The sequence below is a fragment of the Oncorhynchus nerka genome, linkage group LG2, assembly GCF_034236695.1.
Source record: "Oncorhynchus nerka isolate Pitt River linkage group LG2, Oner_Uvic_2.0, whole genome shotgun sequence".
Taxonomy (NCBI): Eukaryota; Metazoa; Chordata; class Actinopteri; order Salmoniformes; family Salmonidae; genus Oncorhynchus; species Oncorhynchus nerka.
In genome coordinates, this window is record NC_088397.1 from 8,694,460 (window position 1) to 8,719,978 (window position 25,519).

At 41.4% G+C, this 25,519-nt stretch overlaps 1 protein-coding gene across 4 annotated transcripts in view; it reads left to right on the top strand.

Moving 5' to 3' along the window:
* Positions 1 to 555: 555 nt before the first annotated feature.
* LOC135573421 (interleukin-18 receptor 1-like) overlaps positions 556 to 25,519 on the top strand; it is a 30,871-nt gene continuing 5,907 nt past the window's right edge. Inside the window, exons 1-9 of one of the 4 annotated variants that reach the window (XM_065022707.1) lie at positions 556 to 902; positions 1,161 to 1,284; positions 1,722 to 1,986; positions 2,193 to 2,376; positions 10,272 to 10,440; positions 11,419 to 11,484; positions 22,711 to 22,837; positions 22,921 to 23,051; positions 24,821 to 24,970. In XM_065022707.1, the coding sequence (XP_064878779.1) occupies positions 1,233 to 1,284; positions 1,722 to 1,986; positions 2,193 to 2,376; positions 10,272 to 10,440; positions 11,419 to 11,484; positions 22,711 to 22,837; positions 22,921 to 23,051; positions 24,821 to 24,970 (1,144 nt within the window). In that variant the 5' untranslated portion in view covers positions 556 to 902; positions 1,161 to 1,232. The remainder of the gene's footprint in view (positions 903 to 1,160; positions 1,285 to 1,721; positions 1,987 to 2,192; positions 2,377 to 10,271; positions 10,441 to 11,418; positions 11,485 to 22,710; positions 22,838 to 22,920; positions 23,052 to 24,820; positions 24,971 to 25,519) is intronic. The other 3 variants (XM_065022709.1, XM_065022711.1, XM_065022713.1) reach the window with 3 other exon arrangements.

Consider the following 25,519-nt stretch of genomic DNA (forward strand, 5'->3'; position numbering starts at 1 on the left):
AAACTGCACTGAAGTCTAACAAAACATGATGATCGATGCTTGACTGCTGTTTGACAAATAACAATACTCTGTCTTAATCATAACTATCTCATGTAGACTCACTAGCCTGCCTGCACAGCCTACCCGCACTTCTATCTGCAAACTGTTGACTAGAGCGCTTGTGCCAAGAACGGAGTAGGCACATGTGCTATTTTATGCAAGTTTTGGCGAAACTGTTGGTAGGGTTGAAAATGCGATGCAAACACATTGAACTCTAGATTTTATTCGGTACCTGCACATTTGAAGGAAAAACAACATTTTGTGTGCACTACGTCATCACATGCAGATTTCTATCCTAAACAAGTCAGTTTAGTGGAAACACCACTGATGGGGAAGTGCGCATATTTTCTTTATCCCGATTTTTTTTCAATATTATCATGAAAATCTGTCGCCAATTAGATGTACACCTAGCTAGTGTCGCGGTCTGCTCTCATCACACACAGAAAGAAGGTGGCGCCAATATCCTAGATACATCAGGATATCTGGGAAACCACAAGTATTGTGCAACGCCTTGTCAAGTCTTTATATTAGCACCTGCAATGGCACTAGAATCACTAAGTTTCACTTTGACATCTTCCAGTCAGCAGGCTAAGTCTTCATCAGTGGATAGATAGCAAGCAACTAGGCCACTAAACGGAGTCACGAGCTTTATTCACTCGGTCCATTTCACTATAGATTATAGGAGGAGTCATGTGAAATATAATATATTAAAATCGAAATTCCAGTTCATACCGAGAACGAAACTGCTATTCTAAAATTTAAAGGGAAGTAGCCTAGAACAGAAAGCATTACCTCAGTTTCTGTTAATGGTCTGCGAAAATACACATTATAATCTTGGAATTGACCTCCACACTCACAGCTGAGTAAGTTATTCATTCCTTTACTGAATGTTATTGTATTGTAGGTTATTCTTATTCTATCTATAGTCATGCAGCTTTCTATAACATAATACAATTATGCTGATCTGGTAGTACCTGTTTATAATTTAACTTTCATGAAATGTTCGCTTAAGTTTCTCTGCTGTCATTTTTTTCAATATATTTTTTAAGATTTGCGGATCTGGGAGCTTTTCCCCAACTGACTTTCTCTCTCGCTCTGTGTTTGTCTGTGTGTGAATTAAGAACATGGTGAAGATGACCCTACTGTTTATGTTCCTCGTACTCTCTGTGTTTGTCTGTGTGTGAATTAAGAACATGGTGAAGATGACCCTACTGTTTATGTTCCTCGTACTCTCTGCAACCAAAGGTTTGTTACAATGAGCAGGTCACAACATGTATTATAAGTAACACATGATGAGTATCCTGCTCTAGAAACTGCTGATAACCAACCAAAAAGACCATTCATACAACAAACCTTTCATGGCTAATTGTTGTACTATTGAGCACCCCCATAGCAATTTTAATGTTGGTGTAAAATGTTTATTTGTACCACATAAAATATTTGTACAGTACATTTAGGCTACCCTACATAGTGCACTACTCGTGACCATAGCCCAACGGGGAGCCCTGATCTAAAGTAGTGCACTATATAGGGAATAGGGTGCCATGGACCCTGGTCAAAAGTAGTGCACTATATAGGGAATAAGGTGCCATGGACCCTGGTCAAAAGTAGTGCACTATATAGGGAATAAGGTGCCCTCCGTCCTCCACTGAGACGGTCTATCTTGGATGTTCTTCCCACAGAGCTGTTCAGAGGAGGCTGTGCGTTATGTGACTCTCATCCATCTTCACATAAGCCTGTTGGTGTCCGGGAGGGAGAGATGGCAGTGCTACAGTGCCCACTGCGGACCACCATGGCAGGGCACAGGGAGGGGAACCTGACCCTGACATGGAGCAACCACTCTGGGCCTGGGGAGCTTCAGGAGCCTGCGGTGTGGATGTCTGAATACACCCTCGTCATCCTGAGGGTCTCTCCCAACCAACAGGGGTCCTACTCCTGCTCACTACTGTAAGTGTCTGTCTCTTACAAATCTAGTTGGCCTTTTATTGTCCGTTTTATTAATCATACTTTTGTTCTTTAATTGTTTTCTCCTTCCCTCTGGTGTATTTTATGCGTCATTCTGTTGATGCGTTGATTCATTGACTGATTGAATGGTTGATGATGTGATTGATTGATTGATTAATGGTCATATCTCTCTCTCTGGACTGTTGCAGCAACGCCAGTGGCCAGCCCCTGAGAACAGCGTGGTTTAACATCACAGTGTTCTCTGGCCAGTGCTACACAGATATGACTGCGTATCCAGTCTCTTGCTATCTGAGACAGTCCTGTGAAAAGTTAACCTGCACGTCAGACAGTGTCCCACAAAACTTCACAAAACATAATTATACGTGGTACAAGGTATGACCTCTTCTTTTCTTTACCCCCCTCCCCTCCCCCAGCAGATGACAAAGTAGTAGTAAATATCCACTGATGTTGAGTTTCCACTAGTTCTTCTTACTTGCCTTTGGCTAAAACTAAATACATGCGTCATTACATGTGCTTGAAGAGGTGAGTTTTCCCTCTAGCCGTTGGCAAGGTGCTATTGAATAGTCTGTTGATTTTTTTTCCACGAGACCAAAAGCCACAGGGTATTTCCCTGTTATATCATGTTTTTCCCCTGACCTGAGTGGGTGTCCTAGCTAGCATAGGGACCAGCATCAACGTTTTAGTTCACCAGTTATGGATGGTGCAGCAAAACTCTCACAACTCTCTGTTTTGTGATTAGCATCAATAGACACTGGCATTGTATTACCTGTTTATTACCAGGTGATTACCAGGTGATTACCAGGTGATTACCAGGTGATTACCAGGTGATTGTCGGGTGATTACCGGGTGATTACCAGGTGATTATCGGGTGATTACCGGGTGATTACCTGGTGATTACCGGGCGATTACCTGGTGATTACCAGGTGATTACCAGGTGATTACCTGTTTATTAATCACATTTATTTATAATTTATTGCCTGTTATTACCTGTTATTGCCTGTTATTACCTGTTATTGCCTGTTTATTACCCGTTATTGCCTGTTTATTACCTGTTATTGCCTGTTATTGCCTGTTATTGCCTGTTTATTACCTGTTATTACCTGTTATTGCCTGTTTATTGCCTGTTATTGCCTGTTTATTACCTGTTATTACCTGTTATTGCCTGTTATTACCTGTTATTACCTGTTATTGCCTGTTTATTACCTGTTATTACCTGTTTATTACCTGTGTATTACCTGTTATTGCCTGTTATTGCCTGTTATTGCCTGTTTATTACCTGTTATTACCTGTTTATTACCTGTGTATTACCTGTTATTGCCTGTTATTGCCTGTTTATTACCTGTTATTGCCTGTTTATTACCTGTTATTGCCTGTTATTGCCTGTTATTGCCTGTTTATTACCTGTTATTGCCTGTTATTGCCTGTTTATTGCCTGTTATTACCTGTTATTGCCTGTTATTAACTGTTATTGCCTGTTATTGCCTGTTTATTGCCTGTTTATTACCTGTTATTGCCTGTTATTGCCTGTTATTGCCTGTTATTACCTGTTATTGCCTGTTATTACCTGTTATTGCCTGTTTATTACCTGTTATTGCCTGTTTATTACATTTACATCATTACATTTAAGTCATTTACAGCCTGTTTATTACCTTTATTGCCTGACTTACAAATTACCTGCATTCACCTTATGACCTCCAGTGGAACAGTAGTGCATCTAAATCTTTTCAGGGGAGGGGGTGAGAGGGATTACTTTTATCCTATCCTAGGTATTCCTTAAAGACCTGGGGTTTCAGGTGTCTCCGGAAGGTGGTGATTGACTCCGCTGTCTTGGCGTGTGAGGGAGTTTGTTCCACCATTGGGGGCCAGAGCCAGTTTTGACTGGGCTGACGGGAACTGTTATTACCTGTGGTAGGGAGGCGAGCAGGCCAGAGGTGGATGAACGCAGTGCCCTTGTTTGGGTGTAGGGCCTGATCAGAGCCTGGAGGTACTGAGGTGCCTGTTTATTACAGCTCCGTTAAGCACCATGGTCTTGTATTACAACTGGAAGCCAGTGGAGGGAGCGGAGGAGCTGTTTATGGCCTGAACTTGGGAAGGTTGAACACCTGTTATTACTGCTGTTCTGGATGAGTTGTGGGGTTTAATGGCACAGGCTTACCTGCCAACAGCGAGTTGCAGTAATCCTGTTAGATGACAAGTGCCTGGATTGCCTGTTTATTAGGCAGTTATTGCCTGTTTATTAGAGCATGAACCTACCTGTTATTGCCTGTTTATTGACCTGTTGTTCACGCCAAGGTTCTTAGCCTGTTTAGGACACAATGGAGTTATTGCATGTTATTGCCTGATCATGGACGGGCAGTCCTTCCCCGGGAGGAAGAGCAGCTCCGTCTTGCCGAGGTTCAGCTTGAGGTGGTGATCCGTATTGCCTGTTATTGCCTGTTTATTACCTGTTATTACCTGTTTATTGCCTGTTATGCCTGTTGCGATTACCTGGTCATCAGAAGGGGAAAGGAGAAGATTTATTACCTGCATAGCAATGATAGGAGAGACCATGTGAGGTTATGACAGAGCCAAGTGACTGTGTATAGCGAGAATAGGAGAGGGCCTGAACAGAGCCCTGTTTACACCAGTGGTGAGAGCACGTGGTGTGGAGCCTGTTTCGCCACCTGGTAGGAGCGCCTGTTTATTACCTGTTATTGCCTGTTAGATGCCTGGAGATTGGACCTGTTGATTTCCTGTTTTTACCTGGTCTTGCCTGATGAGAGCAGAGGAGAGAACTGTTAGCTTTAGCCTGTTATTGCCTGTTTATTGCCTGTTTATTGAATGACTGTTATTGAAACCTGTTTTTTGGACCTGGTCATTCTGTTTATTACCTGGCCAAGGACCTGTTTCATTTTGGACCTGAAAGAAGGGATACCTGTGTTGTTGACATGGAGGGATCGCCTGTTTTTTAGAAGGGGTGCAACTTGCCTGTTTAAGACGGAAGGGATTGCCTGGGATGAGTTGATGAGCGAGGTATTACCTCTGGAGAAGAGAGGAGGGGATAGGGTCATTGCCTGTTTCATTACTGGAGATTGCCTGTTATTGCCTGTTTATTGCCTGAATTACCTGTTATTGAGGTCAGAGCACTGGGTAGGGCCTGTGTATTGAACCTGTTATTGCCTGTTTATTGCCTGTTTTCAAAATGGTGTTCATCTGCCTGTTAGGAGGGGGTTTATTCCTGGAGGGATTGCCTGTTTATTCCTAGGGTTAGAGCCAGATGCTTGGAATTTAGCCTGGTAGAAAGCCTGTTTATTAGCAGAGATTGAAGAGTTAAAATTACCTGGGAGTGAAAGGATGCCTGGTCCGCAGGGAGGCTGTTATTACCTGTTTATTACCTGTTCTGTGAGCTCGTTGAGTTGAGCCACGGAGCGGGAGGGCCTGTTATTGCCTGTTTATTGGGACTGTTTCATTGCCTGGGAGGACCTGTTGAGGAGGCTGAATCAGGAGATAGGTTGGAGAAGTTTGATTAGAGGGAAGAGATGATAGGATGTTTAGGAGAGAGTGCCTGAATTGGGACCTGTTATTCCTGTTTAGTGTGCCTGTTTGGATTAGAGCTGTGTACAAGGTAGTGGTCGGACCTGTTATTGCCAGCATCTAGTAAAGATGAGGTCGAGCGTTTTCCTGCCTTGTGAGTAGGGGGAAGGTTAGGTCAAAAGAGGAGAGGAGTGGAAAGAAGGAGGCAGAGAGGAATGAGTCAAAGGTTATTGTGAGAGGTGAGCCGTCCTCAGGAAAGGAGCTTATCAAGGCATGTGGGAGAGGTTAGCTGTTATTGCCTGTTATTAACCTGGAGTTAAATTAAGGATGTTATTGAAAGGGCTTTAACTGTTATTACCTGGAATTAAAGGAGGCTGTTAGATGGGTAAGGGGAGAAAGTTTATTACCTGGGAGAGATGCCTGTTTATTACCCCGTTATTACCTGTTATTGCCTGTTATTGCCTGTTATTGCCTGTTTATTGCCTGTTATTACCTGTTATTACCTGTTATTACCTGTTATTGCCTGTTATTGCCTGTTTATTGCCTGTTATTAACTGTTATTGCCTGTTATTGCCTGTTTATTACCTGTTTATTACCTGTTATTACCTGTTTTTACCTGTTATTGCCTGTTTATTACCTGTTATTACCTGTTTATTACCTGTTATTGCCTGTTTATTACCTGTTATTGCCTGTTTTTACCTGGTATTGCCTGTTTATTACCTGTTATTGCCTGTTTATTACCTGTTATTGCCTGTTTATTACCTGTTATTACCTGTGTATTACCTGTTATTGCCTGTTTATTACCTGTTTATTACCTGTTATTGCCTGTTTATTACCTGTTATTGCCTGTTATTGCCTGTTTCTTACCTGTTATTGCCTGTTATTGCCTGTTTATTACCTGTTATTACCTGTTTATTACCTGTTTTTACCTGGTATTGCCTGTTATTACCTGTTATTGCCTGTTTATTACCTGTTATTGCCTGTTTATTACCTGTTATTGCCTGTTTTGGCCTGTTATTACCTGTTATTACCTGTTATTGCCTGTTTATTACCTGTTATTACCTGTGTATTACCTGTTATTGCCTGTTTATTACCTGTTATTACCTGTTATTGCCTGTTTATTACCTGTTATTGCCTGTTTATTACCTGTTATTGCCTGTTATTGCCTGTTTATTACCTGTTATTACCTGTTTATTACCTGTTATTGCCTGTTATTGCCTGTTTATTACCTGTTATTGCCTGTTTATTACCTGTTATTACCTGTTTATTACCTGTTATTATTTATTGCCTGTTTATTACCTGTTATTGCCTGTTTATTACCTGTTATTGCCTGTTATTGCCTGTTTATTACCTGTTATTGCCTGTTTATTACCTGTTATTGCCTGTTTATTACCTGTTATTACCTGTTATTGCCTGTTTATTACCTGTTATTGCCTGTTTTTACCTGGTATTGCCTGTTTATTACCTGTTATTGCCTGTTTATTGCCTGTTTATTACCTGTTATTGCCTGTTTATTACCTGTTATTGCCTGTTATTACCTGTTTATTACCTGTTATTACCTGTTATTACCTGTTATTGCCTGTTTATTACCTGTTATTGCCTGTTTATTACTGTTATTGCCTGTTATTGCCTATTACCTGTTATTACCTGTTATTACCTGTTTATTACCTGTTATTGCCTGTTATTGCCTGTTTATTACATGTTATTGCCTGTTTATTACCTGTTATTACCTGTTAATACCTGTTATTACCTGTTATTACCTGTTATTGCCTGTTATTACCTGTTATTGCCTGTTTATTACCTGTTATTACCTGTTTATTACCTGTTATTGCCTGTTTATTACATGTTATTACCTGTTAATACCTGTTATTACCTGTTATTACCTGTTATTGTCTGTTTATTACCTGTTATTGCCTGTTTATTACCTGTTATTACCTGTTAATACCTGTTATTACCTGTTATTACCTGTTATTGCCTGTTTATTACATGTTATTGCCTGTTTATTACCTGTTATTACCTGTTTATTACCTGTTATTGCCTGTTTATTACCTGTTATTACCTGTTTATTACCTGTTATTACCTGTTTATTACCTGTTATTGCCTGTTTATTACCTGTTTATTACCTGTTATTGCCTGTTTATTACCTGTTATTGCCTGTTATTGCCTGTTATTGCCTGTTTATTACCTGTTATTGCCTGTTTATTACCTGTTATTGCCTGTTTATTACCTGTTATTGCCTGTTTATTACCTGTTATTGCCTGTTTATTACCTGTTATTACCTGTTTATTACCTGTTTATTACCTGTGTATTACCTGTTATTGCCTGTTATTACCTGTTTATTACCTGTTATTACCTGTTATTGCCTGTTATTACCTGTTATTGCCTGTTATTACCTGTTATTGCCTGTTATTACCTGTTATTGCCTGTTTATTACCTGTTATTGCCTGTTTATTACCTTATTGCCTGTTATTACCTGTTATTGCCTGTTATTACCTGTTATTGCCTGTTTATTACCTGTTATTGCCTGTTTATTACCTGTTATTGCCTGTTTATTACCTGTTATTGCCTGTTTATTACCTGTTATTGCCTGTTTATTACCTGTTATTGCCTGTTATTGCCTGTTATTACCTGTTATTACCTGTTATTGCCTGTTATTGCCTGTTATTGCCTGTTATTGCCTGTTTATTACCTGTTATTGCCTGTTTATTGCCTGTTTTATTACCTGTTATTGCCTGTTTATTGCCTGTTATTGCCTGTTATTGCCTGTTTATTGCCTGTTTATTGCCTGTTTATTACCTGTTATTGCCTGTTATTGCCTGTTTATTACCTGTTATTGCCTGTTTATTACCTGTTATTGCCTGTTTATTACCTGTTTATTGCCTGTTTATTACCTGTTATTACCTGTTATTACCTGTTTATTACCTGTTATTGCCTGTTTATTACCTGTTATTGCCTGTTATTGCCTGTTATTACCTGTTTATTACCTGTTATTGCCTGTTATTGCCTGTTTATTACCTGTTTATTACCTGTTATTGCCTGTTTATTACCTGTTATTGCCTGTTATTACCTGTTATTGCCTGTTATTGCCTGTTATTGCCTGTTATTGCCTGTTATTGCCTGTTATTACCTGTTATTGCCTGTTTATTACCTGTTATTGCCTGTTATTACCTGTTTATTACCTGTTATTACCTGTTTATTACCTGTTATTGCCTGTTATTGCCTGTTTATTACCTGTTATTACCTGTTTATTACCTGTTATTGCCTGTTATTGCCTGTTATTACCTGTTATTACCTGTTATTGCCTGTTATTGCCTGTTATTGCCTGTTATTACCTGTTATTGCCTGTTATTGCCTGTTTATTACCTGTTATTGCCTGTTTATTACCTGTTATTACCTGTTATTTATTGCCTGTTATTACCTGTTTATTACCTGTTATTGCCTGTTTATTACCTGTTATTGCCTGTTTATTACCTGTTATTGCCTGTTATTGCCTGTTATTGCCTGTTTATTACCTGTTATTGCCTGTTTATTACCTGTTATTACCTGTTTATTACCTGTTATTGCCTGTTTATTACCTGTTATTGCCTGTTATTGCCTGTTATTACCTGTTATTGCCTGTTTATTACCTGTTATTGCCTGTTATTGCCTGTTTATTACCTGTTTATTACCTGTTATTACCTGTTTATTACCTGTTATTGCCTGTTATTGCCTGTTATTACCTGTTATTACCTGTTATTGCCTTTATTACCTGTTTATTACCTGTTTATTACCTGTTATTGCCTGTTTATTGCCTGTTTATTACCTGTTATTGCCTGTTTATTACCTGTTATTGCCTGTTTATTACCTGTTTATTGCCTGTTTATTACCTGTTATTGCCTGTTTATTACCTGTTATTGCCTGTTTATTACCTGTTATTACCTGTTATTGCCTGTTTTATTACCTGTTATTGCCTGTTATTACCTGTTATTGCCTGTTATTACCTGTTATGTTATTACCTGTTATTGCCTGTTTATTACCTGTTATTGTTATTGCCTGTTTATTACCTGTTATTGCCTGTTATTACCTGTTATTGCCTGTTATTACCTGTTATTACCTGTTTATTACCTGTTATTGCCTGTTTATTACCCGTTATTGCCTGTTTATTACCTGTTATTGCCTGTTATTACCTGTTATTGCCTGTTATTACCTGTTATTACCTGTTTATTACCTGTTATTGCCTGTTTATTACCTGTTATTACCTGTTTATTACCTGTTATTACCTGTTATTACCTGTTATTGCCTGTTTATTACCTGTTATTGCCTGTTTATTACCTGTTTATTGCCTGTTTATTACCTGTTATTGCCTGTTTATTACCTGTGTATTACCTGTTATTGCCCGTTTATTACCTGTGTATTACCTGTTATTGCCTCTTTATTACCTGTTATTGCCTGTTATTACCTGTTATTGCCTGTTTATTACCTGTTATTGCCTGTTTATTACCTGTTATTGCCTGTTATTGCCTGTTTATTACCTGTTATTGCCTGTTATTGCCTGTTATTGCCTGTTATTGCCTGTGTATTACCTGTTATTGCCTGTTTATTACCTGTTATTGCCTGTTTATTACATGTTATTGCCTGTTATTGCCTGTTATTGCCTGTTATTACCTGTTATTACCTGTGTATTATCTGTGTCTTACCTGTTATTACCTGTGTATTACCTGTGTATTACCTGTTATTGCCTGTGTATTACCTGTGTCTTGATTAATGCATTGTAGAACTGTGACACAGAGTTACACTCTGACTTTGGCGATGGATACCTGACGAGTGCTTCTGAAAGTGACAATGGTTACTATACCTGCACTTCATACTACACATACAACTCAAAGCTCCATGATGGACAGGTGTTTACCTTGTCCAGAACCACAGAGCGGACAGTTGAAGAAGGTAAGAAGTTACTGGACATTACTGGATATCAGGGTTGGGATACATTTTTACATTTCAGTCAAATTCAGAAAGTAAATCCAATTCCAATTTGAAATGTTTATTAATTGAAAAGAATTGAAGAGAATTAGAATTTCAGTGTACTTCCTGAATCGACTGGAATTGAAATGGAATTGACCCCAATCCTGCTGTATGGTTTTGGAGCTTCTGACCTTGTGCAAAGATACCTTGAAATGTATTTGTCAATTAAGATGTATTTCATGTTTGGTGGATCTAAACCTGGGTTATAGGGGAAGGCTAAAGACAATGCAAGAACAAGGATCTGTAACTTATGTCCATATTGATGCTTTATTCTGTTCAAAACTATTTATAGAAAGAGTTTCCTTACATTCATGTTTGTGTTTCAGCTACATTCATATTTCTGTTTCAGTTACAGTGATATTTCTGTTTCAGCTACAGTGATATTTCTGTTTCAGTTACAGTGATATTTCTGTTTCAGTTACAGTGATATTTCTGTTTCAGCTACAGTGATATTTCTGTTTCAGCTACAGTGATATTTCTGTTTCAGTTACAGTGATATTTCTGTTTCAGCTACAGTGATATTTCTGTTTCAGTTACAGTGATATTTCTGTTTCAGCGATATTTCTGTTTCAGTTACAGTGATATTTCTATTTCAGCTACAGTGATATTTCTGTTTCAGCTACAGTGACATTTGAGTTTTGACTACAGTGATATTTGAGTTTTGACTACAGTGATATTTAAGTTTTGACTACAGTGATATTTGAGTTTTGAATACAGTGATATTTGAGTTTTGACTACAGTGATATTTAAGTTTTGACTACAGTGATATTTGAGTTTTGAATACAGTGATATTTGAGTTTTGACTTACAGTGATATTTGAGTTTTGAATACAGTGATATTTGAGTTTTGACTACAGTGATATTTGAGTTTTGAATACAGTGATATTATTGTATTGTACAGGAAGTTCCCCGGTTATGCCAAAGATCATCGAACCTTGGGATGGGGAGGTTATTGAAGTAGATATGGGTGAGTACCTCTCTACCTATCTGTATGGGTGAGTTCCTCTCTACCTATCTGTATGGGTGTCAATTAGTGTCTTTACTGTCACGTGTGTGAATGTGTGTGCAGGGTTGGGGAGTAATGGATTACATGGAAGAGATTACAAAAAATTGTAACTGTAATCTATTACTTTACCAGCATTTTTGTTTGTTTTTATAATCAGATTACAGATACTTTTGAAAAACTAGATGATTACTTCGAGGATTACTTTTAAATTCAGAAAGGATGTTTGCGAAAACAAATCTTTTATTTATTTATTTATTTTATTTCACCTTTATTTAACCAGGTAGGCTAGTTGAGAACACCTTTATTTAACCAGGTAGGCTAGTTGAGAACACCTTTATTTAACCAGGTAGGCTAGTTGAGAACACCTTTATTTAACCAGGTAGGCTAGTTGAGAACACCTTTATTTAACCAGGTAGGCTAGTTGAGAACACCTTTATTTAACCAGGTAGGCTAGTTGAGAACACCTTTATTTAACCAGGTAGGCTAGTTGAGAACACCTTTATTTAACCAGGTAGGCTAGTTGAGAACACCTTTATTTAACCAGGTAGGCTAGTTGAGAACACCTTTATTTAACCAGGTAGGCTAGTTGAGAACACCTTTATTTAACCAGGTAGGCTAGTTGAGAACACCTTTATTTAGCCAGGTAGGCTAGTTGAGAACACCTTTATTTAACCAGGTAGGCTAGTTGAGAACACCTTTATTTAACCAGGTAGGCTAGTTGAGAACACCTTTATTTAACCAGGTAGGCTAGTTGAGAACACCTTTATTTAACCAGGTAGGCTAGTTGAGAACACCTTTATTTAACCAGGTAGGCTAGTTGAGAACACCTTTATTTAACCAGGTAGGCTAGTTGAGAACACCTTTATTTAACCAGGTAGGCTAGTTGAGAACACCTTTATTTAACCAGGTAGGCTAGTTGAGAACACCTTTATTTAACCAGGTAGGCTAGTTGAGAACACCTTTATTTAACCAGGTAGGCTAGTTGAGAACACCTTTATTTAACCAGGTAGGCTAGTTGAGAACACCTTTATTTAACCAGGTAGGCTAGTTGAGAACACCTTTATTTAACCAGGTAGGCTAGTTGAGAACACCTTTATTTAACCAGGTAGGCTAGTTGAGAACAAGTTCTCATTTAGCAACTGTGATTCTGGCCAAGATAAAGCTTAGCAATTTGACACATACAACAACACAGAGTTACCCATGGAATAAACAAAACATACAGTCAATAATACAGTAGAACAAAAGAAAACAAAAAGTCTATATACAGTGAGTGTAAATGAGGTAAGTTAAGGAAATAAATAGGCCATGGTGGCGAAGTAATAACAATATAGCAACTAAACACTGGAATGGTAGATGTGCAGAAGATGAATGTGCAAGTAGAGATACTGGGGTGCAAAGGAGCCAAATAAATAAATACCAGTATGGGGATGAGGTAGGTAGATAGATGGGCTGTTTACAGATGGGCTATATACAGGTGCAGTGATCTGTGAGCTGCTCTGACAGGTGGTGCTTAAAGCTAGTGAAGGAGATGTGAGTCTCCAGCTTCAGGGATTTTTGCAATTAGTTCCAGTCATGGGCAGCAGAGAACTGGAAGGAAAGACAACCAAAGGAGGAATTGGCTTTGGGGTTGACCAGTGAGATATACCTCCTGGAGCGCGTGCTACGAGTGGGTGCTGCTATGGTGACCAGTGAGATATACCTCCTGGAGCGCGTGCTACGAGTGGGTGCTGCTATGGTGACCAGTGAGATATACCTCCTGGAGCGCGTGCTACGAGTGGGTGCTGCTATGGTGACCAGTGAGATATACCTCCTGGAGCGCGTGCTACGAGTGGGTGCTGCTATGGTGACCAGTGAGATATACCTCCTGGAGCGCGTGCTACGAGTGGGTGCTGCTATGGTGACCAGTGAGATATACCTGCTGGAGCGCGTGCTACGAGTGGGTGCTGCTAAGGTGACCAGTGAGATATACCTCCTGGAGCGCGTGCTACGAGTGGGTGCTGCTATGGTGACCAGTGAGATATACCTGCTGGAGCGCGTGCTACGAGTGGGTGCTGCTATGGTGACCAGTGAGATATACCTCCTGGAGCGCGTGCTACGAGTGGGTGCTGCTATGGTGACCAGTGAGATATACCTGCTGGAGCGCGTGCTGTGGGTGCTGCTATGGTGACCAGTGAGATATACCTCCTGGAGCGCGTGCTACGAGTGGGTGCTGCTATGGTGACCAGTGAGATATACCTCCTGGAGCGCGTGCTACGAGTGAGTGCTGCTATGGTGACCAGTGAGATATACCTCCTGGAGCGCGTGCTACGAGTGGGTGCTGCTATGGTGACCAGTGAGATATACCTCCTGGAGCGCGTGCTACGAGTGGGTGCTGCTATGGTGACCAGTGAGATATACCTGCTGGAGCGCGTGCTACGAGTGGGTGCTGCTAAGGTGACCAGTGAGATATACCTCCTGGAGCGCGTGCTACGAGTGGGTGCTGCTATGGTGACCAGTGAGATATACCTCCTGGAGCGCGTGCTACGAGTGGGTGCTGCTATGGTGACCAGTGAGATATACCTGCTGGAGCGCGTGCTACGAGTGGGTGCTGCTATGGTGACCAGTGAGATATACCTGCTGGAGCGCGTGCTACGAGTGGGTGCTGCTATGGTGACCAGTGAGATATACCTGCTGGAGCGCGTGCTGCGAGTGGGTGCTGCTATGGTGACCAGTGAGATATACCTGCTGGAGCGCGTGCTACGAGTGGGTGCTGCTATGGTGACCAGTGCGATATACCTGCTGGAGCGCGTGCTACGAGTGGGTGCTGCTATGGTGACCAGTGAGATATACCTGCTGGAGCGCGTGCTACGAGTGGGTGCTGCTATGGTGACCAGTGAGATATACCTCCTGGAGCGCGTGCTACGAGTGGGTGCTGCTATGGTGACCAGTGAGATATACCTCCTGGAGCACGTGCTACGAGTGGGTGCTGCTATGGTGACCAGTGAGATATACCTCCTGGAGCGCGTGCTACGAGTGGGTGCTGCTATGGTGACCAGTGAGATATACCTGCTGGAGCGCGTGCTACGAGTGGGTGCTGCTATGGTGACCAGTGAGATATACCTGCTGGAGCGCGTGCTACGAGTGGGTGCTGCTATGGTGAGCTGAGATAAGGCGTGGCTTTACCTTGCAGAGACTTGTAGATAACCTGTAGCCAGTGGGTTTGGCGACGAGTATGAAGCTAGGGCCAACCAAGGTCGCAATGGTGGGTAGTGTATGGGGCTTTGGTGACAAAACGGATGGCACTGTGATAGACTGCATCCAGTTTGTTGAGTAGAGTGTTGGAGGCTATTTTACATCGGTAGGATGTCAGTTTTACGAGGGTATGTTTGGCAGCATGAGTGAAGGATGCTTTGTTGCGATATAGGAAGCCGATTCTAGATTTAATTTTGGATTGGAGATGCTTAATGTGAGTCTGGAAGGAGAGTTTACAGTCTAGCCAGACATCTAGGTATTTGTAGTTGTCCACGTATTCTAAGTCAGAGCCGTCCAGAGTAGTGATGCTGGACGGGCGAGCAGGTGCGGGCAGTGATCGGTTGAATAGCATGCATTTAGTTTTACTTGCATTTAAGAGCAGTTGGAGGCCACGGAAGGAGAGTTGTATGGCATTGAAGCTCATCTGGAGGTCAATTAACACAGTGTCCAAAGAGGGGCCAGAAGTATACAGAATGATGTCGTCTGCGTAGAGGTGTATCAGAGAATCACCAGCAGCAAGAGCAACATCATTGATGTATACAGAGAAGAGAGTCGGCCCGAGGGTGGAACCCTGTGGCACCCCCATAGAGACTGCCAGAGGTCTGGACAACAGGCCCTCCGATTTGAGTTTGAGTTTATTTGATTTTTACAGGGACAGTGCACATTAATCAACGTTTCAGTAAAAGTGCCAGTTTTAGCCAGCCGGCTAATTTTCAACCGCAGTCCCTGGGCAGGTTATTAAAAACAATTACAATATAGACAATCATTGATCAGTGAGCACACGCAGAGCAACATAGGACAAGCAAGACATAGCATACAGACAGAGCAACATAGGACAAGCAAGACGTAGCATACAGACAGAGCAACATAGGACAAGCAAGACATAGCATACAGACAGAGCAACATAGGACAAGCAAGACATAGCATACAGACAGAGCAACATAGGACAAGCAAGACGTAGCATACAGACAGAGCAACATAGGACAAGCAAGACATAGCATACAGACAGAGCAACATAGGACAAGCAAGACGTAGCATACAGACAGAGCAACATAGAACAAAAAGCAGCAAGACAAAATTCATAAAAGCAACAAAGTGTTTCCACACTTCACAAGCTACAGACAACAGACAACATGGATGCGGCAATACACAGCTAGGGATTATGATCACAAATCTGATTGACCTTTAGCCATGTATTCATACATTTTGTGAAAGTGTGATAGGTGGTGCAGTTATGTGTGTCTGATGGCAGTGTATTCCAGACATGGGAAGCTCTCACAGAGAAAGCGGATTTACTAAAGGTGCTTTTCCTTAAGGGAACTATACAGTCACCTCTCATGGCAGACCTTGTGGATCTGCTGCCATATGTCTGGGTTTTCTGTTTAACAAAAATATTGAGTGGAGGGGGAGCCAGGCCATTTAGGATCTTGAATACAAGACATGCGTCAGTGTACTGCACAAGATTTTCCCAACTCAGGAGCTCATGCTTTCTGAGGATGTAACAGTGATGAGGGCTATTGGGCTTCCTATCAAGCACTTTGAGAGCCTGTTTGCAGACAGACTGAATAGGTTTTAATGTTGTACAGCAAGCTTGGGCCCAACTAGTCAAGCAGTATGTTAAGTGGGGGAGTATCATAGATTTGAAGTACAGTTTTGCTACCTCTGTAGTCAAACAATTTCGTATAAATCGGATATTAGCTAGGTTGAATTTGGTTATCTGAATGACCTTTTTCACCTGCTTTTTAAAAGAGAGGTTGGAATCAAGTATGATGCCAAGGTACTTAAAATCAGATACCACCTGGAGCTTCTCCCCTGACACATAGACATCTGGCTCAGTAGCACCTGTTGCCCTCTTTGTAAAGAACATGCAAACAGTTTTTTTCACATTGAGATGCAAACACGAGTCACTGAGCCAATTTGTAACCTGGACCATTACAGTAGTGAGTTCCTGTGCAGCTTGTTGTTTGCTCTTTGCATGCATAAATATCACTGTATCATCTGCATACATTTGAAATTCAGACCCCAGTACAGACAGAAGGCAGATAATTAATGTACAGGCTGAACAGGAGGGGCTCCAGTATTGACCCTTGGGGCACGCCCACATCATAGCTAAGAGTGGGCGACAGCTCATTGCTCACTCTGACACACTGAGTTCTGCCTTCAAGGTATGATTTCATCCATCTCAAGGCATCGGGGGAAAAGTTGAACTTGGGCAATTTTGTGATGAGAATCTCATGGTTAACAGTATCAAAAGCCTTCCTTAGGTCCAGAAACACAGCCCCAACAACGCCCCCTTTGTCCATCTTTGACTTCACATTTTCCAGAAGAAAGCAGTTGGCCGTTTCTGTGGAGTGTTTCGCTCTGAAGCCAAACTGCATGGAGTGTAATGTGGCTGTTTTTGAGGTGGGCAATCAGTTGTTCTGCTACACACTTTTCAACAACCTTTGACACCACAGGTAGTATACTAATGGGAGGTAGTATACTAATGGGAGGTAGTATACTAATGGGAGGTAGTGTACTAATGGGAGGTAGTATACTAATGGGAGGTAGTATACTAATGGGAGGTAGTATACTAATGGGAGGTAGTGTACTAATGGGAGGTAGTGTACTAATGGGAGGTAGTATACTAATGGGAGGTAGTGTACTAATGGGAGGTAGTATACTAATGGGAGGTAGTGTACTAATGGGAGGTAGTATACTAATGGGAGGTAGTGTACTAATGGGAGGTAGTATACTAATGGGAGGTAGTATACTAATGGGAGGTAGTGTACTAATGGGAGGTAGTGTACTAATGGGAGGTAGTATACTAATGGGAGGTAGTGTACTAATGGGAGGTAGTGTACTAATGGGAGGTAGTGTACTAATGGGAGGTAGTGTACTAATGGGAGGTAGTGTACTAATGGGAGGTAGTATACTAATGGGAGGTAGTATACTAATGGGAGGTAGTGTACTAATGGGAGGTAGTATACTAATGGGAGGTAGTGTACTAATGGGAGGTAGTGTACTAATGGGAGGTGGTATACTAATGGGAGGTAGTATACTAATGGGAGGTAGTGTACTAATGGGAGGTAGTATACTAATGGGAGGTAGTGTACTAATGGGAGGTAGTGTACTAATGGGAGGTAGTATACTAATGGGAGGTAGTATACTAATGGGAGGTAGTATACTAATGGGAGGTAGTGTACTAATGGGAGGTAGTATACTAATGGGAGGTAGTGTACTAATGGGAGGTAGTATACTAATGGGAGGTAGTATACTAATGGGAGGTAGTGTACTAATGGGAGGTAGTGTACTAATGGGAGGTAGTATACTAATGGGAGGTAGTGTACTAATGGGAGGTAGTGTACTAATGGGAGGTAGTGTACTAATGGGAGGTAGTGTACTAATGGGAGGTAGTATACTAATGGGAGGTAGTATACTAATGGGAGGTAGTGTACTAATGGGAGGTAGTATACTAATGGGAGGTAGTGTACTAATGGGAGGTAGTGTACTAATGGGAGGTAGTATACTAATGGGAGGTAGTATACTAATGGGCCTGTAGTTACGCACGTCAGCAGGGTCGCCTGATTTAAAGATGGCCGTTATTATGGCCGACTTCCATACCCTTGGAAACACCCCGAGACCAATAGATGTGTTGGTGACCTTAGTAAAGGGGCCAATTAGTGACTCTTTGTAGTTTTTAAGATAGGTAGAGTCCAGCCCAAACACATATTTGACTTTAGAGTTCTTTAGTGAGCTAATCACCTTGTTCACCTTTGACTCAGAAACCTCCCTTATGATGAAGACAGGTTGAGCGTCATTCACTAGCACTGAGCCCAAAAAACCAGTGGAGGGGTTCTGTGTCAGTACCCTGACAGAGTCAATAAAGTAGGAATTGAAGGCTATTGCTATTTCGACTGCATCCTGTGTTAGATTGTTATTCACCATGATTTCTAGTCTTTTTGCAGTGTTACTATGGGCTTTCCCTGTTAACTTTTTAAGATTCTCCCAGATCAGTTTAGAATTTCCCTTTGCTTCATCACCAATTATGTTAATAAAAAAGTTTGCCTTGGCCTGTCTGATTCCTTTCATCACCTTATTTCTCAACATGGTAAACCTACGTCTGTCATGCTCCAATTTGGATCTTAGGGCTATTTTTAGAGCATAATCTCTTTCTTTCATCAATTTCCAGATTTCTCCATTTAGCCAAGGAAGATTGCTCTTTTGGCCAAGTTTGGATTTGATTTTCTTTAGGAAACCATTTATTGTCGTCTGGATTGTGGATAGAAAAACCTGACTATCAGTTTCCACGTCTGTATAGGACAAGAGATCATTCCAGTTTATTCCCTTAATTGCGTTTTCAAAATAGTTTAATTCACTCTTAGGTATTCTGAGTTGATCCGGCTTTCTAACAGTAGAGAGGTTAAACCTGCTCTTAGACAGCTTTCTGGCTATAAGTGTCAGATTATGATCAGATAGCCCAGTAACCATATTGAATGATTTAGTCACTCTCTCTGGTTTATTACTGAACACCAAATCAATCTGTGTTTTAGAGCAACAAGTCACCCTGGTTGGCCCTTTAACTAGCTGTGTAAGGTCAAAGGTATTAGTGACCTGTTTGAGGGTTTTCCTACAAAACTTGTCTTCATAAATAATGTTAAAATCTCCCATTAAGATGACCTCTTTCCCAAAATCACATTCCCTAAGCATGTTATTAAACTGATCAAAAAACAGACTTTTGGTGGAAGGTGGCCTATACATTCCAATAAGGGTGACACACTGAACTCTGTCTGAGAAGTAGTTGGTAAACCAGGCGAGGCAATCATTTGAGAAACCAAGGCTGTCGAGTCTGCCAATAAGAATGTGGTGATTGACAGAGTCGAAAGCCTTGGCCAGGTCGATGAATACGGCTGCACAGTAATGTCTCTTATCGATGGCGGTTATGATGTCGTTTAGAACCTTGAGCGTGGCTGAGGTGCACCCATGACCAGCTCTGAAACCAGATTGCATAGCGGAGAATGTACGGTGGGATTCGAAATGGTCGGTAATCTGTTTGTTGACTTGGCTTTCGAAGACCTTAGAAAGACAGGGTAGGATAGATAGTCTGTAGCAGTTTGGGTCTACAGTGTCACCCCCTTTGAAGAGGGGGATGACCGTGGCAGCTTTCCAATCTTTGGGGATCTCAGACGATACAAAAGAGAGGTTGAACAGGCTAGTAATAGGGGTTGCAACAATTTCGGCAGATAATTTTAGAAAGAGAGGGTCCAGATTGTCTAGCCCGGCAGATTTGTAGGGGTCCAGATTTTGTAGCTCTTTCAGAACATCAGCTATCTGGATTTGGGTGAAGAAGAAATGGTGGGGGCTTTGGCGGGTTGCTGTGGAGGGTGCCGGGTAGTTGACCGGGGTAGTGGTAGCCAGGTGGAAAGCATGGCCAGCCATAGAGAAATGGTTATTGAAATTCTCAATTATAGTGGATATATCGGTGGTGACAGTGTTTCCTAGCCTCAGAGCAGTGGGCAGCTGGGAGGAGTTGCTCTTATTCTCCATGGACTTTACAGTGTCCCAGAATTTTCTGAGTTAGTACTACAGGATGCAAATTTCTGTCTGAAAAAGCTAGCCTTAGCTTTTCTAACTGCCTGTGTATATTTGTTCCTAACTTCCCTGAAAAGTTGCATATCACAGGGGCTATTCGATGCTAATGCAGAACGCCATAGGATGTTTTTGTGTTGGTTAAGGGCAGTCAGGTCTGGAGAGAACCAAGGGCTATATCTGTTCCTAGTTCTACATTTTTTGAATGGGGCATGCTTATTTAAGATGGTGAGGAAGGCACATTTAAAGAATAGCCAGGCATCATCTACTGACGGGATGAGGTCAATGTCATTCCAGGATATCCTGGCCAGGTCGATTAGAAAGGCCTACTCGCAGAAGTGTTTTAGGGAGCGTTTGACAGTGATGAGGGGTGGTCGTTTGGTCGCAGACCCATTACGGATGCAGGCAATGAGGCAGTAATCGCTGAGATCTTGATCGAAAACAGCAGAGGTGTATTTAGAGGGTGAGTTAGTTAGGATGACATCTATGAGGGTGCCCGTGTTTACGGGTTTGGAGTTGTACCTGGTAGGTTCATGGATAATTTGTGTGAGAGGGCATCAAGCTTGGATTGTAGGATGGCCGGGGTGTTAAGCATGTCCCAGTTTAGGTCACCTAGTAGCACGAGCTCAGAAGATAGATGGGGGCAATCAATTCACATATGGTATAGAGGGCACAGCTGGGGGCAGAGGAAGGTCTATAGAAAGTGGCAACAGTGAGAGACTTGTTTCTGGAAAGGTGAATTTTTAGTTAAAGCTCGAATTGTTTGGGTACAGACTTGGATAGTAATACAGAACTCTGCAGGCTATCTTTGCAGTAGATTGCAACACCGCCCCCTTTGGCAGTTCTATCTTGGTGGAAAATGTTATAGTTAGCCATGGAGATTTCAGGGTTTTTGATGGTTTTCCTAAACCAGGATTCAGACACGACTAAGACATCCGGGTTGGCAGAGTGTGCTAAAGCAGTGAGTAATCAAATTTAGGGAGTAGGCTTCTAATGTTAACATGCATGCAACCAAGGTTATTACGGTTACAGAAGTCAACAAATGAGAGCGCCTGGGGAATGGGAGTGGAGCTATGCACTGCAGGTCCTGGATTAACCTCTACATCACCAGAGGAACAGAGGAAATGTAGGATAAGGGTACTGTTACGCACGCCTCTATGAAGAGGGAACGCAACACCCTGCTACAACTAAACTCTCTGTGAAGCGAAAAAGGTATGGACTGTAGGTGCGAGTAAAAAAATGACAACAAGCAGAATGTGGTACCGTTTACAAGGACTTTATTCCTTTACACGGTAATATGGGGAAAAGGGGCTGGACGGAACCAAAGCAAAGAAAGTAAATCTCAAAGCCCCCCCTCTCCTATCTTACCTGCCTACCCACTACTTACCTAATTTAGCACCACCTCCTGGTGCCCTAACCAAAATACATGGGGTGGTCCGCCCAGGTCTTACCTAGTGTGCCTAGACAGCGAATATGCTACGGGTATATGTATGCCCGCGGGCCTCTTGTCTAAGCACTCCCAAGGTGCCTTCCCCTTCTCCCCCTGGGAACAAATGAAACAGAATATTAAACCATTTTCAAACAAACTAACAAACAACATCAAATAAGCTCTATCTGAGCAACAAACTCACAAAATATACCAACTCTCAGCAAAATCAATCTCTAGCAAAATCTCTCAGAAATTCTCTCTACAAAAAGCTCTCTCTCCTGAACAGAAAACTGGCTTTTTCTATAGCTTCTGAAGGAATGTGTAATTGGAGACAGCTGCGTCTTGACGAGGGGGCGGGGTCAGCTCTACAATTAGCCCTGGAGTCGACCAATCAGCTGTTTGAAGGATTTCCGGAAGCCATTTCCTGAAATAAACACATGCACAAACACAAACTACAACACATAAACTGGGGAACGTAACAGGTACGGCTAAATGCTATATGAACTGGCCGTCTAGCACGTTCGGAACAGAGAGGAAAAGGAGCAGGTTTCTGGGCACGATAACATAGATTCAAGGCATAGTGTACAGACAAAGGTAAGGTAGGATGTGAGTACATTGGAGGTAAACCTAGGCATTGAGTAATGATGAGAGAGATATAGTCTCTAGAGACATTTAAACCAGGTGATGTCATCGCATATGTAGGAGGTGGAACAACATGGTTGGTTAAGGGATATTGAGCAGGGCTAGAGGCTCTACAGTGAAATAGGACAGTAATGGCCAGCTATCATATTTGTTGCCAGCTATCATATATTTGTTGATGTAAAGAGCGTGGGGCCTAGGATTGAGCCTTGGGGTACTCCTTTGGTGACAGGGAGTGGCTGAGGCTGTCTGACTTTATACACGGCACTCTATGAGAGGTAGCTAGCAAAGTGTTAGTGAATGTTATGTGTTTTCTCCAGGATCTACTGTGGTGGTGGTCTGCAGGGTTGTCCGGTCCTCTGAATCTGACCAATTATACTGGATGGAAAACAGATCTTTTGTGGAGAGGAACCAGACGACCCTACCAGTGTTTTATAACGTTTCACAGTGAGTACACTCACTACAGAACAGACCTGGGTTCAAATACTATTTAAAATCACTTAACATAACACACTTGACTGTTTCTCCAGAGAGAATGACCATCACCAGGCATCGCTGGTGATCAGTCAGGTGTCAGAGGAGCAGCTGAGGAACACATACACCTGTCAACTGGATTCTTCATCTGGGAACGACAATGTCTCCATCACCTTCCAACAGAAGAGTAAGTCAAGCAGCCTCTTAAAGGGACATCTTAGCTTTCCAATCATCTAAAATATTACAGAGTCTGCCTTTATCAAACTCTACTGGTCATTTCACAGAACCCTCTCTTCTGCTCTTAGGTTACCATGACATTTAATCAAGAAGATATTATCTCTTCTACTCTTAGGTTACCATGACATTTAATCAAGAAGATATTATCTCTTCTGCTCTTAGGTTACCATGACATTTAATCAAGAAGATATTATCTCTTCTGCTCTTAGGTTACCATGACATTTAATCAAGAAGATATTATCTCTTCTGCTCTTAGGTTACCATGACATTTAATCAAGAAGATATTATCTCTTCTGCTCTTAGGTTACCATGACATTTAATCAAGAAGATATTATCTCTTCTGCTCTTAGGTTACCATGACATTTAATCAATAAGATATTATCTCTTCTGCTCTTGTAGTGGCAAATCGGTTCAAATATGACACAACCAAGAACTTTGTGAAAATCAATATAGACTTTTAATACAGCAGTATCATAAGCCGGATTTCCAGAGCTCTCGCTCTTCCTTTTATATCCATGCATACATCATCAGTTCATCCCCCAATGCAAATACAGTTACATCCCAATCTGTGCGTCCTGCTTGTTCAGCCCAGTAACGCCCACATCTGCTTTCGGCAGATGACAAGACCCTTCCTTTGACCTAAAGATAATATACATCCCCCTTTCCTGTGGCCTGTTTTCAGACCCTGTAATTAACCCCATGTGTCCCCTTTTTATGTGTTCTTTATCTCTAGTTTTTAGTGTGTTCAGCTGCCCTGGTCACCTTCTCTTCATATGGTTGTCTAAGATCAAACAGACTTGTGTCTCCCCTGTGATGTGACTGATGCCTGCAATCCATCAGTTGGTCATTTAGCTGACCCCCTCCTTTTTCTATCCCTTTGATCTTTGGTATGTCCAGCTGGTCTAGGAGTGTTTCTCAGCTATCCCATACCCCCACGGCCTCCATCCACTTCCTGCCCCACACAACAGACAATGCACTTTACCAGAACAGGAAATGAACCCATATGTGTACCTTTCTCTTGTGTTACCAAATCATGTATATAATCTCTCCCACATAACCAATTTCTCCCACACTCTTAGGTTACCATGACATTTAATCAAGAATATATTATCTCTTCTGCTCTTAGGTTACCATGACATTTAATCAATAAGATATTATCTCTTCTGCTCTTAGGTTACCATGACATTTAATCAATAAGATATTATCTATTCTGCTCTTAGGTTACCATGACATTTAATCAAGAAGATATTATCTCTTCGGCTCTTAGGTTACCATGACATTTAATCAATAAGATATGATCTATTCTGCTCTTAGGTTACCATGACATTTAATCAGGAAGATATTATCTATTCTGCTCTTAGGTTACCATGACATTGAATCAAGAAGATATTATCTATTCTGCTCTTAGGTTACCATGACATTTAATCAAGAATATATTATGATCTATTCTGCTCTTAGGTTACCATGACATTGAATCAAGAAGATATTATCTATTCTGCTCTTAGGTTACCATGACATTTAATCAAGAAGATATTATGATCACTTCTGTGTGAAATGATGATGATTTTCTGTGATTTTTTTTTCTCTCCAGTTTCTCTTTCTGCTGTACAGTAACAGCGGTTTGATATAACCAGGTTTATGTGTGTGTGTGTTTGTGTGTGTGTATGTGTATGTGTGTGTGTGTGTGTGTATGTGTGTGTATTTCATGTCACCCTTTAGGTCCACCCCAGTTCCACTTCCTGGTGCTGGGTATAGTGGGGGTCTTTGTCGTAACGGTGGTGGTGGTGACTGTTGTCTATGTCAAGCTGAAGGTGGACATCATTCTATTTCTCAGAGATGATCTGGGTTGGCATCATCACAACGTCTCTGGTGAGAATAACACCTAATGCCAAACATGCCAATGTCTCATGCAAACAGTCTCGTTGTAGATCGTGTTTCACCACATGATTTGGATGAATTGTGTTAGTTTCAAATGGGATGTGTAACAACGCCTATGTCCTGTGTTATAATGCCTATGTACTGTGTTATAATGCCTATGTACTGTGTAACAACGCCTATGTCCTGTGTTATAATGCCTATGTCCTGTGTTACATTGTCTATGTGCTGTGTTATAATGCCTATGTACTGTGTAACAACGCCTATGTGCTGTGTTATAATGCCTATGTACTGTGTAACAACACCTATGTCCTGTGTTATAATGCCTATGTACTGTGTAACAACGCCTATGTGCTGTGTTATAATGCCTATGTACTGTGTAACAACGCCTATGTCCTGTGTTATAATGCCTATGTACTGTGTAACAACGCCTATGTGCTGTGTTATAATGCCTATGTCCTGTGTTACATTGTCTATGTGCTGTGTTATAATGCCTATGTACTGTGTAACAACGCCTATGTGCTGTGTTATAATGCCTATGTA